This window comes from Salmo trutta, unplaced genomic scaffold, assembly GCF_901001165.1.
Source record: "Salmo trutta unplaced genomic scaffold, fSalTru1.1, whole genome shotgun sequence".
Lineage (NCBI taxonomy): Eukaryota > Metazoa > Chordata > Actinopteri > Salmoniformes > Salmonidae > Salmo > Salmo trutta.
In genome coordinates this window covers 1,276,802-1,295,990 of record NW_021822992.1, presented here as the reverse complement: position 1 = coordinate 1,295,990, position 19,189 = coordinate 1,276,802, and the positions used below count along the sequence as shown (strand labels likewise).

Sequence of the window (19,189 nt, the reverse complement as noted above, 5' to 3'; positions counted from 1 at the left end):
ACTGAAGAGAGGGAGAGAGAGACTGAAAGAGAGAGAGAGAGAGAGAGAGAGAGATGCCACTGAATGACGTTAGTCTGACAGAAGTATTTATAGAGAAGTTTAATCCTGGGTATTGGCTAAACTAAGCCTGATGATGTGCTGCTGCAGGCCAACGTGTTCTCTCCAACCAACCCCCTCACGACAGAGCTGGGCAATGGTGGGAAATGGAGCAGGCAGACCCGGAGACAGGCAATCGGGGGGAAGGGCAGTCGGAAAGACAGGCAGCCGGGGAGAGGCGCAGGCGGGCAGAAAGGCAGAAGGGCAGAAATCATCCCGGACCTAGGGAAAAGGTTGTGTTTTGCGGCCCGCAATTCGGGGCAGGAACGTCTCTTTATACTTCTATAGCTCCATTTTTCAGCTAGGACTGCAGTACTCAGCTAGCTAGCTAGGACTCCAGTACTCAGCTAGCTAGGACAACTGGAGCTAGCTAGCTAGGACTCCTGTACTCAGCTAGCTAGGACTCCAGTACTCAGCTAGCTAGGACAACAGGAGCTAGCTAGCTAAGACTTCAGTACTCAGCTAGCTAGGACAACAGGAGCTAGCTAGCTAAGACTTCAGTACTCAGCTAGCTAGGACAATTGGAGCTAGCTAGCTAGGACTGCATTCCTCAGCTAGCTAGGATAACAGGAGCTAGCTAGCTAGGACTCCTGTACTCAGCTAGCTAGGACAATTGGAGCTAGCTAGCTAGGACTCCAGTACTCAGCTAGCTAGGACAACAGGAGCTAGCTAGCTAGGACTCCTGTACTCAGCTAGCTAGGACTCCTGTACTCAGCTAGCTAGGACAACAGGAGCTAGCTAGCTAGGACTCCTGTACTCAGCTAGCTAGGACTCCTGTACTCAGCTAGCTAGGACAACAGGCGCTAGCTAGCTAGCTAGGACTCCTGTACTCAGCTAGCTAGGACTCCTGTACTCAGCTAGCTAGGACTCCTGTACTCAGCTAGCTAGGACTCCTGTACTCAGCTAGCTAGCTAGGACTCCTGTACTCAGCTAGCTAGCTAGGACTCCAGTACTCAGCTAGCTAGGACAACAGGAGCTAGCTAGCTAGGACTCCTGTACTCAGCTAGCTAGGACAACAGGAGCTAGCTAGCTAGGACTCCTGTACTCAGCTAGCTAGGACTCCTGTACTCAGCTAGCTAGGACAACAGGCGCTAGCTAGCTAGCTAGCTAGGACTCCTGTACTCAGCTAGCTAGCTAGGACTCCTGTACTCAGCTAGCTAGCTAGGACTCCTGTACTCAGCTAGCTAGCTAGGACTCCTGTACTCAGCTAGCTAGCTAGGACTCCTGTACTCAGCTAGCTTGGACAACAGGAGCTAGCTAGCTAGGACTCCAGTACTCAGCTAGCTATGACAACAGGAGCTAGCTAGCTAGGACAACAGTAGCTAGCTAGCTAGGACAACAGTAGCTAGCTAGATAGGACTCCAGTGCACAGCTAGCTAGCTAGGACAACAGGAGCTAGCTAGCTAGGACTCCAGTACACAATACACAGCTAGCTAGCTAATGATACCTAGGACACCGTTATATGGTATCCTCCGCCCCTGTCTGTCGGGCACCATTTTCCCACAGTTCTGTTAACGAAGGTGAGGGCAGGTGTTCGGCAGGTGATAGCAAAGGACACTGGGTGCTAGCTAGCTAGAACCAATGGGATGCGAGGGGTGGGGGGGGCGTTCCTGCAGATGCAGGAATGCCCACATGCAGGAACGCCCCGAATTGCAGAGTGCAAATCACACACTATTGGAGAGAGGCGGGGGAGACTAAGTGAATTAATACATATTTGAGTGACAATACGTTTTGAAATCAGCATTATTTTACATTATGGTTTGCATATTATCACAAACAAGATACTAGGGCAGTGAATTTATTTTAGCTTCAACTGTAAGCTAGCAGTATCTTCCTGTATCGGAAAGTGTTCTCGACTGTAATGGACAAAAGGTACCGAAAGTAACAAAACATCCTAGTATCGAACTGTTTTTCTTGTTCTAGTAGTTTGGGTATACTGTGCAACACTACTTGTTCCAGTGCAGCAGTCTTATACTGCCCCACACTCCCCATGGCTGTTCTTCTCTGATCCAGCTTCCACCATCTGTTTGCCAGATACAGTACATGGCTTACATTTACATTACATTACATTTTAGTCATTTAGCAGATGCTCTTATCCAGAGCGACTTACAGTAGTGAATGCATACATTTTTTTTTCTTTTTTTGTACTGGTCCCCCGTGGAAATCGAACCCACAACCCTGGCGTTGCAAACACCATGTTCTACCAACTGAGCCACACGGGATCGTGTGGCTCAGTTTAGGGAACTCAGAGACAGCTATCATTAGGCACTTCTTTAGTAGTGCTATCTGAACAACACTTACCAAGAGGAAGCTACAGCTCACCTCTGGAAGAGCCGTAGACCAACCAGAGACCTCCGGAAGAGCCGTGGACCAACCAGAGACCTCCGGAAGAGCCGTAGACCAACCAGAGACCTCCGGAAGAGCCGTGGACCAACCAGAGACCTCCGGAAGAGCCGTAGACCAACCAGAGACCTCCGGAAGAGCCGTAGACCAACCAGAGACCTCCGGAAGAGCCGTAGACCAACCAGAGACCTCCGGAAGAGCCGTGGACCAACCAGAGACCTCCGGAAGAGCCGTGGACCAACCAGAGACCTCCGGAAGAGCCGTGGACCAACCAGAGACCTCCGGAAGAGCCGTGGACCAACCAGAGACCTCCGGAAGAGCCGTGGACCAACCAGAGACCTCCCGAAGAGCCGTGGACCAACCAGAGACCTCCGGAAGAGCCGTGGACCAACCAGAGACCTCCGGAAGAGCCGTGGACCAACCAGAGACCTCCCGAAGAGCCGTGGACCAACCAGAGACCTCCGGAAGAGCCGTGGACCAACCAGAGACCTCCGGAAGAGTCGTGGACCAACCAGAGACCTCCGGAAGAGCCGTGGACCAACCAGAGACCTCCGGAAGAGCCGTGGACCAACCAGAGACCTCCGGAAGAGCCGTGGACCAACCAGAGACCTTCGGAAGAGCCGTAGACCAACCAGAGACAAAGATTTTGCATTAAAGGGACCTGCATACTTTGCAAAGACAGGTTGCCTCAGAACAGAGCCGTATAGGGTTGCCTTTATCAGACGCAGAAAGATAGAGAGGTTCCAGCTGATCTGTGACACTCACAGCAAACTTTGCAATACTTAACTAAACACAGGGATGAACAGCTAAGAGTAGGTTTTAGGACCCATCGTCAGAGGAGATGGGAAGAGGGGCAGACGACAAACTGATGCCACAATATTTAAACTGAACTGGCTGACAGCTCTTAAAACTGAAATTCCACTGAAATTCAAATGGATATATTCTATATTTCAACCTATGTCCCAAACCTTTCATCATCACCTCTCACTCAAATGAGAGCGCTTCTTTGGATCTTCTGCATCAGAAAAATGTCAGAAAGAGGTTAATTTATCTGACCTAAATCTTCCACGATTTCCTAGCTTCACCCCCCCCCCCCCCCCCCCAGCCTCAGTCAGCCCACCGGCAGGCTGTTTTGAAACATAGATGTGAAACTCAAAATGTGGTGGATATATGCAATGCTCATCACTTCCCCAGAGAAATGTCAGGGCTCTGTCTGTCTGTCTGTCTGTCTGTCTGTCTGTCTGTCTGTCTGTCTGTCTGTCTGTCTGTCTGTCTGTCTGTCTGTCTGTCTGTCTGTCTGTCTGTCTGTCTGTCTGTCTGTCTGTCTGTCTGTCTGTCTGTCTGTCTGTCTGTCTGTCTGTGGCCTAACATCAGTCTCTGTATGAGGAGAGATACTGTGCTCAGAGGGATGAAAGGAGAACGCTCAGATCAAACATACTTCTCTAATTGTAGACAACAAACGTCCCCTGAGAACTCATTTTCTGCTCATGTTCATCCTAATTTGATTGATACAGGTGATCTGTTCTGTTCCAGGGACAGTCTCTACAGTCCTGTCCCCTCTATTGTAGGATTGATACAGGTGCTCTGTTCTGTTCCAGGTACAGTCTCTACAGTCCTGTCCTCTCTATTGTAGGATTGATACAGATGATCTGTTCTGTTCCAGGTACAGTCTCTACAGTCCTGTCCCCTCTATTGTAGGATTGATACAGATGATCTGTTCTGTTCCAGGTACAGTCTCTACAGTCCTGTCCTCTCTATTGTAGGATTGATACAGGTGTTCTGTTCCAGGTACAGTATCTAAAGTCCTATTCCCTCCATTAGATGCTTTTTATCCTGGGCAGTTTTGCATCCCAAATGCCACCTATCCCCTGCATAGTGTCTACAATGCTCATCACTTCCCCAGAGGAATGTTGTGTCTCTCTATAGCCCTCTAGACAGCTACACTAGTCTGTCAGTCCACCGTTCCCATTACCACATACAGCCTCCTGAGAATGAAGTCTCTCTACTTCAGGATATTGTTTCTGTATTAAATAGACAGTCATTTCTGATTCTCTCTCAGTATGGCTCAATAGGGTACAACACAGCTTCCACCTGCCCTCTCTCTCTCCATCTGACCCAGTCTCTAGCTAGTAAACCAGACTGCCCTCTCTCTCTCCATCTGACCCAGTCTCTAGCTAGTAAACCACAGACTGCCCTCTCTCTCTCCATCTGACCCAGTCTCTAGCTAGTAAACCACAGACTGCCCTCTCTCTCCATCTGACCCAGTCTCTAGCTAGTAAACCAGACTGCCCTCTCTCTCTCCATCTGACCCAGTCTCTAGCTAGTAAACCACAGACTGCCCCCATCTGACCCAGTCTCTAGCTAGTAAACCACAGACTGCCCTCTCTCTCCATCTGACCCAGTCTCTAGCTAGTAAACCACAGACTGCCCTCTCTCTCTCCATCTGACCCAGTCTCTAGCTAGTAAACCAGACTGCCCTCTCTCTCTCTCCAGCTGACCCAGTCTCTAGCTAGTAAACCAGACTGCCCTCTCTCTCTCCATCTGACCCAGTCTCTAGCTAGTAAACCACAGACTGCCCTCTCTCTCTCCATCTGACCCAGTCTCTAGCTAGTAAACCACAGACTGCCCTCTCTCTCTCCATCTGACCCAGTCTCTAGCTAGTAAACCACAGACTGCCCTCGCTCTCTCCAGCTGACCCAGTCTCTAGCTAGTAAACCACAGACTGCCCTCTCTCTCCATCTGACCCAGTCTCTAGCTAGTAAACCACAGACTGCCCTCTCTCTCCATCTGACCCAGTCTCTAGCTAGTAAACCACAGACTGCCCTCTCTCTCTCCATCTGACCCAGTCTCTAGCTAGTAAACCAGACTGCCCTCTCTCTCTCCATCTGACCCAGTCTCTAGCTAGTAAACCAGACTGCCCTCTCTCTCTCCATCTGACCCAGTCTCTAGCTAGTAAACCACAGACTGCCCTCTCTCTCCATCTGACCCAGTCTCTAGCTAGTAAACCACAGACTGCCCTCTCTCTCTCCATCTGACCCAGTCTCTAGCTAGTAAACCACAGACTGCCCTCTCTCTCTCCATCTGACCCAGTCTCTAGCTAGTAAACCACAGACTGCCCTCTCTCTCCATCTGACCCAGTCTCTAGCTAGTAAACCACAGACTGCCCTCTCTCTCTCCATCTGACCCAGTCTCTAGCTAGTAAACCAGACTGCCCTCTCTCTCTCCATCTGACCCAGTCTCTAGCTAGTAAACCAGACTGCCCTCTCTCTCCATCTGACCCAGTCTCTAGCTAGTAAACCACAGACTGCCCTCTCTCTCTCCATCTGACCCAGTCTCTAGCTAGTAAACCAGACTGCCCTCTCTCTCTCCATCTGACCCAGTCTCTAGCTAGTAAACCAGACTGCCCTCTCTCTCCATCTGACCCAGTCTCTAGCTAGTAAACCAGACTACCCTCTCTCTCTCCATCTGACCCAGTCTCTAGCTAGTAAACCACAGACTGCCCTCTCTCTCCATCTGACCCAGTCTCTAGCTAGTAAACCACAGACTGCCCTCTCTCTCTCCATCTGACCCAGTCTCTAGCTAGTAAACCACAGACTGCCCTCTCTCTCTCCATCTGACCCAGTCTCTAGCTAGTAAACCACAGACTGCCCTCTCTCTCCATCTGACCCAGTCTCTAGCTAGTAAACCAGACTGCCCTCTCTCTCTCCATCTGACCCAGTCTCTAGCTAGTAAACCACAGACTGCCCTCTCTCTCCATCTGACCCAGTCTCTAGCTAGTAAACCACAGACTGCCCTCTCTCTCTCCATCTGACCCAGTCTCTAGCTAGTAAACCACAGACTGCCCTCTCTCTCTCCATCTGACCCAGTCTCTAGCTAGTAAACCAGACTGCCCTCTCTCTCTCCATCTGACCCAGTCTCTAGCTAGTAAACCAGACTGCCCTCTCTCTCTCCATCTGACCCAGTCTCTAGCTAGTAAACCACAGACTGCCCTCTCTCTCTCCATCTGACCCAGTCTCTAGCTAGTAAACCACAGACTGCCCTCTCTCTCCATCTGACCCAGTCTCTAGCTAGTAAACCACAGACTGCCCTCTCTCTCCATCTGACCCAGTCTCTAGCTAGTAAACCACAGACTGCCCTCTCTCTCTCCATCTGACCCAGTCTCTAGCTAGTAAACCACAGACTGCCCTCTCTCTCCATCTGACCCAGTCTCTAGCTAGTAAACCACAGACTGCCCTCTCTCTCTCCATCTGACCCAGTCTCTAGCTAGTAAACCACAGACTGCCCTCTCTCTCCATCTGACCCAGTCTCTAGCTAGTAAACCAGACTGCCCTCTCTCTCTCCATCTGACCCAGTCTCTAGCTAGTAAACCACAGCTGTGTCCCGAATGGCATCCTAGTCCCCTTTCTAGTGCACTACTTATGACTAGGGTCAATAGTCCCCTATATAGGGAATAGGGTGTCGTTTCAGGATGCTCACCGGGCCTGCCTCATTAGGTCCCTGAATCTGTGTTTCTCTGCAATAATGTCTGATCAAAATGTTTGAACACACAGTAACATGAAGCCTGTGCCTATGTGTTGTGTTGACATTCAGTATATGAATTTGATTGATGCTGTACGGGCCACACGCCACATGGGAATAATAAACAGGTTTATGTTTTCATGAAGGTTATTTCCTGCTAGTCAATCCAAGGTTGCAGGCTACTGGTATATTTAGTCATATAAGTATTTTCTGACTGACCATTTCTCTGTTATGGAGGCCTCTTCAATACAGCGTGAACATGGCCTCAGATCTGGGCCTAGCTATACTGAACATAGCCTCAACCTCAGATCTGGGCCTAGCTATACTGAACATAGGCCTCAGATCTGGGCCTAGCTATACTGAACATAGGCCTCAGATCTGGGCCTAGCCATACTGAACATAGTCTCAGATCTGGGCCTAGCTATACTGAACATAGACTCAGCCTCAGATCTGGGCCTAGCTATACTGAACATAGGCCTCAGATCTGGGCCTAGCTATACTGAACATAGGCCTCAGATCTGGGCCTAGCTATACTGAACATAGGCCTCAGATCTGGGCCTAGCTATACTGAACATAGGCCTCAGATCTGGGCCTAGCTATACTGAACATAGGCCTCAGATCTGGGCCTAGCTATACTGAACATAGGCCTCAGATCTGGGCCTAGCTATACTGAACATAGGCCTCAGATCTGGGCCTAGCTATACTGAACATAGGCCTCAGATCTGGGCCTAGCTATACTGAACATAGGCCTCAGATCTGGGCCTAGCTATACTGAACATAGGCCTCAGATCTGGGCCTAGCCATACTGAACATAGTCTCAGATCTGGGCCTAGCTATACTGAACATAGCCTCAGATCTGGGCCTAGCTATACTGAACATAGCCTCAGATCTGGGCCTAGCTATACTGAACATAGCCTCAGATCTGGGCCTAGCTATACTGAACATAGGCCTCAGATCTGGGCCTAGCTATACTGAACATAGGCCTCAGATCTGGGCCTAGCTATACTGAACATAGGCCTCAGATCTGGGCCTAGCTATACTGAACATAGGCCTCAGATCTGGGCCTAGCCATACTGAACATAGTCCTCAGATCTGGGCCTAGCTATACTGAACATAGGCCTCAGATCTGGGCCTAGCTATACTGAACATAGGACTCAGATCTGGGCCTAGCTATACTGAACATAGGCCTCAGATCTGGGCCTAGCTATACTGAACATAGGCCTCAGATCTGGGCCTAGCTATACTGAACATAGGCCTCAGATCTGGGCCTAGCTATACTGAACATAGGCCTCAGATCTGGGCCTAGCCATACTGAACATAGCCCTCAGATCTGGGCCTAGCCATACTGAACATAGCCTCAGATCTGGGCCTAGCTATACTGAACATAGGCCTCAGCTCTGGGCCTAGCTATACTGAACATAGACTCAGCCTCAGATCTGGGCCTAGCTATACTGAACATAGCCTCAGATCTGGGCCTAGCTATACTGAACATAGGCCTCAGATCTGGGCCTAGCTATACTGAACATAAGCCTCAGATCTGGGCCTAGCTATACTGAACATAGGCCTCAGATCTGGGCCTAGCCATACTGAACATAGTCCTCAGATCTGGGCCTAGCTATACTGAACATAGGCCTCAGATCTGGGCCTAGCTATACTGAACATAGGCCTCAGATCTGGGCCTAGCTATACTGAACATATGTAAGCCTACAACAGCCGAAGACTAAATAGTAGTCCTCCTGGCGTAGAGGAGGTATCCGTGGAAACAGAAAACCCTTTCATCCACTGAAACAGTTCCCAGGTCTGCTGTCTGTGTCCATACAGAGCTAACGGCTTGGACTTCAGTTAGGACACGCTAACCTGAGCCAGCTTTAAGGGTTCCCATTGGAAAAACATCTCACAGAGGATTGGGAGAACTTTGAAGTGATTAGACAGGTAATATGACCAGGCATGTATAAACCAAAGCCCAGTTGCATCACAAAGGATTACAACTTCCCAGAACCAAAATTACATATTGTACCGATTTGTATGGATACAGAAAGGGTACAGCTATAAATAAAATGTAGAAAGCATCAGATAAACACTCCAGAGTTGAAAACAAAGAGAAATGTAATAAGAATTGTTCAACGTGAACGCTAGCAGCTATTTCACATGGAGTCATGCAGCATCTGTACCAGCTCTGCATTTATCCCAATGGAGAGCCTCTGGGTAAGAGGACTTCACTTCAGCAGGGTAGTATAGAGCCCCACAGCGGAGCTGGTGTCATAATACCCAGAAAACCTAGCGGCTCAAAACAAGGAAATGGTTCCAATCGTTTTTCCAACATACATTTTTCCCCATAGGAGATTTTAGAAACATTTAAAATAAGGGCCGTGTTTCGTGAAGGATTACCCCGGCGTGACGTTTTGATAACCGTGTAAATCTCTCTAGGACATTAGTCATAAGTGATGTTCCTTTGTTAGGGTTTGACTCCTCTTCATCATCTTAGTTTCCCTGGAAACAGTCGACAGGTCGATAGCTGCCCTGGTAACAGTCGACAGGTCGATGCATCTTAGCTGCCCTGGTAACAGTTGACAGGTCGATGCATCTTAGCTGCCCTGGTAACAGTTGACAGGTCGATAGCTGCCCTGGTAACAGTTGACAGGTCGATGCATCTTAGCTGCCCTGGTAACAGTCGACAGGTCGATAGCTGCCCTGGTAACAGTTGACAGGTCGATGCATCTTAGCTGCCCTGGTAACAGTCGACAGGTCGATGCATCTTAGCTGCCCTGGTAACAGTTGACAGGTCGATAGCTGCCCTGGTAACAGTTGACAGGTCGATGCATCTTAGTTGCCCTGGTAACAGTTGACAGGTCGATAGCTGCCCTGGTAACAGTTGACAGGTCGATGCATCTTAGCTGCCCTGGTAACAGTTGACAGGTCGATGCATCTTAGCTGCCCTGGTAACAGTCGACAGGTCGATGCATCTTAGCTGCCCTGGTAACAGTCAACAGGTCGATAGCTGCCCTGGTAACAGTCGACAGGTCGATGCATCTTAGCTGCCCTGGTAACAGTCGACAGGTCGATGCATCTTAGCTGCCCTGGTAACAGTCGACAGGTCGATGCATCTTAGCTGCCCTGGTAACAGTCGACAGGTCGATGCATCTTAGCTGCCCTGGTAACAGTCGACAGGTCGATGCATCTTAGCTGCCCTGGTAACAGTTGACAGGTCGATGCATCTTAGCTGCCCTGGTAACAGTTGACAGGTCGATAGCTGCCCTGGTAACAGTTGACAGGTAGCTGCATCTTTCCATAATATGGACTTGATCTTTTACCAAATAGGGCTATATTCTATATACCACCCCTACCATGTCACAACACAACTGAGTGGCTCAAACGCATAAAGGAGGAAAGAAATTCCACAAATGAACTTTTAAAAAGGCACACCTGTTAATTGAAATACATTTTCACTTTTTTGGTTACTACATGATTCCATATGTGTTTTTTCATAGTTTTGATGTCTTTATTATTATTCTACAATGTAGAAAATAGTAAAATATTAAGAAAAATCCTTGAAATGAGTAGGTGTGTGCAAACTTTTCACTGGTACTGTACAGGGTAGATGTTCTTGTTGTCGGCTCATCTGTGTGGACAGAAGGCATAGTAGGTCCTCAGCTGATCCATAAAGGGCAGACATTGTTCCTTCCTGTGAAGGCAGGGTTGATAGTGGGGTCACACAGCCCCACACAGAAACAGCCCCACACAGAAACAGCCCCACTAGAGCCCTGCATGTATTTTAAGCCTGAATCCTACCCAGGCCCGCGACGTTCTGGCCCTACACTACCCAGGCCCGCGACGTTCCGTCCCTACACTACCCAGGCCCGCGACGTTCCGGCCCTACACTACCCAGGCCCGCGACGTTCCGTCCCTACACTACCCAGGCCCGCAACGTTCTGGCCCTACACTACCCAGGCCCGCGACGTTCCGGCCCTACACTACCCAGGCCCGCGACGTTCCGGCCCTACACTACACAGGCCCGCGACGTTCCAGCCCTACACTACCCAGGCCCGCGACGTTCCGGCCCTACACTACCCAGGCCCGCGACGTTCCGGCCCTACACTACCCAGGCCCGCGACGTTCCGGCCCTACACTACCCAGGCCCGCGACGTTCCGGCCCTACACTACCCAGGCCCGCGACGTTCCGGCCCTACACTACCCAGGCCCGCGACGTTCTCGGCCTACACTACCCAGGCCCGCGACGTTCTCGCCCTACACTACCCAGGCCCGCGACGTTCTCGCCCTACACTACCCAGGCCCGCGACGTTCCGGCCCTACACTACCCAGGCCCGCGACGTTCCGGCCCTACACTACCCAGGCCCGCGACGTTCACGCCCTACACTACCCAGGCCCGCGACGTTCCGGCCCTACACTACCCAGGCCCGTGACGTTCCGGCCCTACACTACCCAGGCCCGCGACGTTCTCGCCCTACACTACCCAGGCCCGATTGTTTCTGCCAAATTTAAAACACCCGGCCCTGTCCGAAATAAGTTCCTTCCGTCAGTAAATCCATGAGCTGCTTCTCTCAGTCTGTCACTCGCTTCCCTGCGCAGCTCGCTCTGCATGCACTCCGCTCGTGGCGCTCTGAGTATCCATAGCAACGGCTCTGCTCAATGAAGAGGCATGAGAGCAGTTAGCCGTTAGTTACTTTGTCACTCTAAAAACTCTGACAAAACTCAAGGAACATTATTATTTTCTGTGAAATAAAATCTGTCGTGTTTTATATTTGACGATGTTGAAGCACTTCTGACAACATGTTATGATCTCAGACAGATATGACTGTACTGTAAATGTCTCAGCTTAAACAATGTTAGTGATCCCCGAGACCGGCCGTATCCTAGTTACTGATGAAACAGGCCCGTATCCTAGTTACTGATGAAACAGGCCCGTATCCTAGTTACTGATGAAACAGGGCCGTATCCTAGTTACTGATGAAACAGGCCCGTACCCTAGTTACTGATGACAACATGTTATGATCTCAGACAGATATGACTGTACTGTAAATGTCTCAGCTTAAACAATGTTAGTGATCCCCGAGACCGGCCGTATCCTAGTTACTGATGAAACAGGCCCGTATCCTAGTTACTGATGAAACAGGCCCGTATCCTAGTTAATGATGAAACAGGCCCGTATCCTAGTTACTGATGAAACAGGCCCGTATCCTAGTTACTGATGAAACAGGCCCGTATCCTAGTTACTGATGAAACAGGGCCGTACCCTAGTTACTGATGAAACAGGCCCGTATCCTAGCTACTGATGAAACAGGCCCGTATCCTAGTTACTGATGAAACAGGCCCGTGTCCTAGTTACTGATGAAACAGGCCCATACCCTAGTTACTGATGAAACAGGCCCGTATCCTAGTTACTGATGAAACAGGCCCGTATCCTAGTTACTGATGAAACAGGCCCGTATCCTAGTTACTGATGAAGGTAAACAGGCCCGTACCCTAGTTACTGATGAAGGTAAACAGGCCCGTACCCTAGTTACTGATGAAACAGGCCCGTATCCTAGTTACTGATGAAACAGGCCCGTATCCTAGTTACTGATGAAACAGGCCCGTACCCTAGTTACTGATGAAACAGGCCCGTACCCTAGTTACTGATGAAACAGGCCCGTACCCTAGTTACTGATGAAACAGGCCCGTACCCTAGTTACTGATGAAACAGGCCCGTATCCTAGTTACTGATGAAACAGGCCCGTATCCTAGTTACTGATGAAACAGGGCCGTATCCTAGTTACTGATGAAACAGGGCCGTATCCTAGTTACTGATGACAACAGGCCCGTACCCTAGTTACTGATGACAACAGGCCCGTACCCTAGTTACTGATGAAACAGGCCCGTATCCTAGTTACTGATGAAACAGGCCCGTATCCTAGTTACTGATGAAACAGGCCCGTATCCTAGTTACTGATGAAACAGGCCCGTATCCTAGTTACTGATGAAACAGGGCCGTATCCTAGTTACTGATGAAACAGGGCCGTATCCTAGTTACTGATGAAACAGGGCCGTACGCTAGTTACTGATGAAACAGGCCCGTACCCTAGTTACTGATGAAACAGGCCCGTACCCTGGTTACTGATGAAACAGGCCCGTACCCTAGTTACTGATGAAACAGGCCCGTACCCTAGTTACTGATGAAACAGGCCCGTATCCTAGTTACTGATGAAACAGGCCCGTATCCTAGTTACTGATGAAACAGGCCCGTATCCTAGTTACTGATGAAACAGGGCCGTACCCTAGTTACTGATGACAACAGGCCCGTACCCTAGTTACTGATGACAACAGGCCCGTACCCTAGTTACTGATGAAACAGGCCCGTATCCTAGTTACTGATGAAACAGGCCCGTATCCTAGTTACTGATGAAACAGGCCCGTATCCTAGTTACTGATGAAACAGGCCCGTATCCTAGTTACTGATGAAACAGGGCCGTATCCTAGTTACTGATGAAACAGGGCCGTATCCTAGTTACTGATGAAACAGGCCCGTACCCTAGTTACTGATGAAACAGGCCCGTACCCTAGTTACTGATGAAACAGGCCCGTACCCTAGTTACTGATGAAACAGGCCCGTATCCTAGTTACTGATGAAACAGGCCCGTATCCTAGTTACTGATGAAACAGGCCCGTATCCTAGTTACTGATGACAGAAACCAGGCCCAGCCTGGCCCCTAGTTACTGATGAAACAGGCCCTGCCCGTCTCTAACCAGATGTATAATGTCGGGGCCCGTCGTGCTGGGGTAGGAGAGCTCTAAGCCACCCAGCACCACCACAGTCAGGAAGTTTAAACAGGACACGGGAGGCATTCCAGGGGCCACGGTCTGCATCCCAAATGGCTCCCTATTCCCTATATAGTGCACTACTTTTGGCCAGAGACCAATGAGCCCTGGTCAAAACTAGTGCACTATCTAGGGAATAGGGAGCCAATTGGGATGCAAGCAACAGAGTGGGGTCTGCTGCTGGGAAATGATTGAGTCAACAGTGGGAGGAAGGCTTTCCCTGCTGTCACCAGGGCAATGGACCCAGACTACCCCACTAATCCATCAATGAGCCACAGTCCAACACACAGGGCAGGGTTGTGTTCATTAGGTATAAAACGTAACGAAAACAGACTCAAACAGCGGGAGGGACTAAGAGGACCATTGTCCAATAAGAAGAGCTTGTTTTGTTTTAAAGTGGAGAGGTTTGAAAACGTTGTGTCCTGATGAACGTGTGCCAGCTGAGCCCCAGTCAGAGTAACAGCAGTACTGCAGGGTCTGGAGGACAGGGAGCCCACTGACTAAACAGAGACCAGGGCAGTTTATTCAGACCGTTTTTAATGCCAGGGAAGAGACCTGGGCTTCCTGAACATGGACATTCAGAAGGGTTTGACCTCAGAGCAGCAGGAACAATATGTAGTAGCTCTGTGACCGACTCACTGACTGACTCATAGATACTGGACTGTCTGTGACTGACTGACTGTCTGTAACCGACTGACTGACTGTGACTGACTGACTGTTTGTGACTGACTGACTGACTGACTGTCTGTGACTGTCTGTGACTGACTGACTGACTGTCTGACTGTCTGTGACTGACTGACTGTCTGTGACTGACTGTCTGTGACTGACTGTCTGTGACTGACTGACTGACTGACTGACTGACTGTCTGTGACTGACTGACTGACTGTCTGTGACTGACTGTCTGTCTGTCTGTGACTGACTGACTGTTTGTGACTGACTGACTGACTGACTGACTGTCTGACTGTCTGTGACTGTCTGTGACTGACTGACTGACTGTCTGTGACTGACTGACTGACTGTCTGTGACTGACTGTCTGTGACTGACTGTCTGTGACTGACTGACTGACTGACTGTGACTGTCTGACTGACTGACTGGGCAGCACCACCAGTACCACCGTTATAAACACGCTGGGCAGTACCACCAGTACCACCGTTATAAACACGCTGGGCAGTACCACCAGTACCACCGTTATAAACACGCTGGGCAGTACCACCAGTACCACCGTTATAAACACACTGGACAGCACCACCAGTACCACCGTTATAAACACGCTGGGCAGTACCACCAGTACCACCGTTATAAACACGCTGGACAGTACCACCAGTACCACCGTTATAAACACGCTGGGCAGTACCACCAGTACCACCGTTATAAACACGCTGGGCAGTACCACCAGTACCACCGTTATAAACACGCTGGACAGTACCACCAGTACCACCGTTATAAACACGCTGGGCAGTACCACCGTTATAAACACGCTGGGCAGTACCACCGTTATAAACACGCTGGGCTGTACCACCGTTATAAACACGCTGGGCTGTACCACCGTTATAAACACGCTGGACAGTACCACCAGTACCACCGTTATAAACACGCTGGGCAGTACCACCAGTACCACCGTTATAAACACGCTGGGCAGTACCACCAGTACCACCGTTATAAACACACTGGACAGCACCACCAGTACCACCGTTATAAACACGCTGGACAGTACCACCAGTACCACCGTTATAAACACGCTGGGCAGTACCACCGTTATAAACACGCTGGACAGCACCACCAGTACCACCGTTATAAACACGCTGGACAGTACCACCAGTACCACCGTTATAAACACGCTGGACAGTACCACCAGTACCACCGTTATAAACACGCTGGACAGCACCACCAGTACCACCGTTATAAACACGCTGGACAGTACCACCAGTACCACCGTTATAAACACGCTGGGCAGTACCACTGCTATTCCATTCTATTAATGAGGGTTGTGTAAATATGGACTGAACGAATAAATCCCCTTGGGTCCTATACAAACTCAGACAACACTGATCCATTGATGTGGCCCACGCCAGCCATACATCAACGCTGCTGAGTGGTGTCACACTGCCACCCTCACATGTACCTGAAAAACGTACAAAAAAACGACAGACCTCTTATACAGGACATGACAATAGTAATGTACTTACTTGTCATATTGGGCGTTGTCGCGATCACAGCGGGCATCCTTGTGCTTCTGCCAGTCTTTCCCGTGTTTACATGTGGTGAGCAGCACCACGTCCTCAGAGTTATGGACATGATATAACGCATTCCTGGTGTCTGATCCGATTCCAGTGAGGTATCGTTTCCCCTTGAACACAAGCATGTATTTCCTGTACGGTGGGATAGAGTTGTATTTTAAATAGCCCCTCTCTCCTCCGGTCCTGGGGTGCTCTTTCCCAAAAAGAGGGATGGAGACATCGAAATTGGGTCTGAAGTTCTCTGTGCTGATGCTTGCCTTGGCTAACATGGCCTGCCCAAAGTCGAAGCCCAGATCTTCCGTGTAGTCGGGCCAAGTCCCCGAATAGAGGTTAAAAATGAGGTGATTCTTTCCGTTATTCCACAGATGCAAGTTCTGGACTTTAGTTCTGAGGTTGTGAACATACTGCGGAGACAGAATGTCCCTGTCTAGAGTGTCCAAACTCAGGACGAACAGACAAGCCTGTCCCGGGTCAGACGTATAGAACCTGGAAGCCTCAATGGAAGATAAAATATTCTGATAACTCTCCGACATCTTCTCTCCTTTCTGTTGCGGGTAAACGTAAACTTTAAATCCGTTGCTTTTGCACAAGGAAAAATCAAAGCAAGAGTCCATCCTGCAACGTTTCCCTTTATAAACTCCCGAAATAACATCCCTCTTCTGTCGTGGTGATCTGTGAACGTTGTACTCCTCGGTCTCCATTTGGTCCCAGGGGCTGAACGGCTGCAGGGACCCCGAGAAGTGGGGCCACTGAGGTCTCCCGTGGTATCCATGGAGACTGCGGTCATCACGCCGGTTGTTGCTTCTGAATAACGGGGTTTGAACCCCTCCGAAGTACAACAACGCAATGAGACACGCACCGGCGGACAACAGAATTAAATACCGTTTTCTGGCCTGCATGTGTCCTCCGATCAGGGTCGAGATGTCTAGTAAATCCAACGAGCCCCGATGAAGTTTCACTCCTCTCACCACTACTTCCAATTGAAGGGCTGCGCCATCTTCCTCCAGCCAGGGAGGGTTCAGCGCTCAACACGTCCACCACCTTCTGATTCCTTTCCCCAAGCCGACGACTGATCCAGCGCATGTGGGCGATTTACAATCATCATTTACTTCTCCCCTTGTCAATAGTTATGGCTAACAGTGGCTATCTTCCAGCACTGAAGACTACACTACCTTCCTGGTAACTTAGGGATTGAAGATGCACCCCGACTTTACATTTCTTTGTGTTATTAGCGGATTCATCTTCAGTGTTTCATCTGCCTTGTGTGAAAAAGAAGCAGGTATTTTTCACTTACATTTCTTGCTTCCAGCAGCACACAATCACAAGTTGTTAGCTAGCGACACAGAATGTAGCCAACTTGGCTAGCTTGCCCAAAACAGCCAGAGATTCAGGACTCACATTATAACGTTGCCCGTTGGACTACTCCATGGTTCAAACGAGCGATATAACATCATGTTGGACGGTACCTGCTATCTAACCTTCAGGTCCATGTGAATTTCTGCACTTCAATAAATAGTTGAAAGCAAATTCGACTTAGCAGCAGCATTCACAACACTCTGTCTCTCTGTCTCTGATTTACTCTCCTAGTCCAAGGAAAGATAACTCAGTCTCTCCAAGCGTCGGGACGTGATTGTTATACATGAAAGAAACATATTCCAGTTGTAATAAATGTTTTGTCGAGTTGTTCTGAATCTCCCACAGAGGCATTCCAACCCTACGGCGTCTGATGACGACGTGACGTTCCTCCGTCATCCACCGGGCTTTTTCATTGGTTCGCGTCATATCCGAAACAGGCGGAGCTTCCGCATCCCCATTCACAACTAGAGACCCAGCCAAGAGTAACCTGACCTGGAGGTTAGAGATGCATGGCCTGGTTTCTCTATTGCATTGCTGTTATTTGCTATATATCTCATTTTAACAGCACATTTTGGTTTGACATGTCCTAACAAACACACATTTTATAACTCATTTTCATTCATCCACTTGATGATAGAATGCACAGTCTAGGACTATGTTCTCATGTATTCTTTATTCAACTAAAGTTTACTGACAAAACTGTTCCAGTTTAAAAGACGTCACGCTGCTTGCTTAGCGAGTACCACTTCCTTTTGATTTCAGCTCATACTGTGGCTCAAACCCAGGACCTCTGCCTCACAAACACACAGTGACTGACCACCCTCCTGAAGGGTCTTACCCAGTTGTCACTGAAACGCTAGCTATTGGAGCCATTCAGGCTGAGGAGTGAGCTTCCCATCTGCTACACTACACTCCCATCTGCTACACTACACTCCCATCTGCTACACTACACTCCCATCTGCTACACTACACTCCCATCTGCTACACTACACTTCCATCTGCTACACTACACTCCCATCTGCTACACTACACTCCCATCTGCTACACTACACTCCCATCTGCTACGCTACACTCCCATCTGCTACGCTACACTCCCATCTGCTACACTACACTCCCATCTGCTACACTACACTCCCATCTGCTACGCTACACTCCCATCTGCTACACTACACTCCCATCTGCTACACTACACTCCCATCTGCTACACTACACTCCCATCTGCTGCACTACACTCCCATCTGCTACACTACACTCCCATCTGCTACACTATCCCATCTGCTGCACTACACTCCCATCTGCTACACTACACTCCCATCTGCTACGCTACACTCCCATCTGCTACGCTACACTCCCATCTGCTACGCTACACTCCCATCTGCTACACTACACTCCCATCTGCTACACTACACTCCCATCTGCTACGCTACACTCCCATCTGCTACACTACACTCCCATCTGCTACGCTACACTCCCATCTGCTACACTACACTCCCATCTGCTACACTACACTCCCATCTGCTACACTACACTCCCATCTGCTACGCTACACTCCCATCTGCTACGCTACACTCCCATCTGCTACGCTACACTCCCATCTGCTACACTACACTCCCATCTGCTACACTACACTCCCATCTGCTACGCTACACTCCCATCTGCTACACTACACTCCCATCTGCTACGCTACACTCCCATCTGCTACACTACACTCCCATCTGCTACACTACACTCCCATCTGCTACACTACACTCCCATCTGCTACACTTGCACAACACTTGCAAAGTGCTTTGCATCTCTCCTTGCAAGGCACTAATACACTGTTGTTC

The 19,189-nt window shown here is 49.6% G+C and overlaps 2 protein-coding genes across 4 annotated transcripts in view; one reads left to right on the top strand and one right to left on the bottom strand.

Annotated features, from left to right (window-relative positions):
• The window catches only part of LOC115187873 (exostosin-1a), a 103,467-nt gene extending 85,704 nt beyond the window's left edge, over window positions 1-17,763 (bottom strand). For 2 of the 3 annotated variants that reach the window (XM_029746910.1, XM_029746909.1), the window contains exon 1: window positions 15,957-17,760. In XM_029746910.1, the coding sequence (XP_029602770.1) occupies window positions 15,957-16,906 (950 nt within the window). In that variant the 5' untranslated portion in view covers window positions 16,907-17,760. Of the gene's footprint in view, window positions 1-15,956 lie in introns of all 3 variants that reach the window. The other variant, XM_029746908.1, reaches the window with a different exon arrangement.
• Window positions 1-19,189, top strand: part of LOC115187885 (CUB and sushi domain-containing protein 3-like) — a 1,475,978-nt gene that overhangs the window by 322,371 nt on the left and 1,134,418 nt on the right.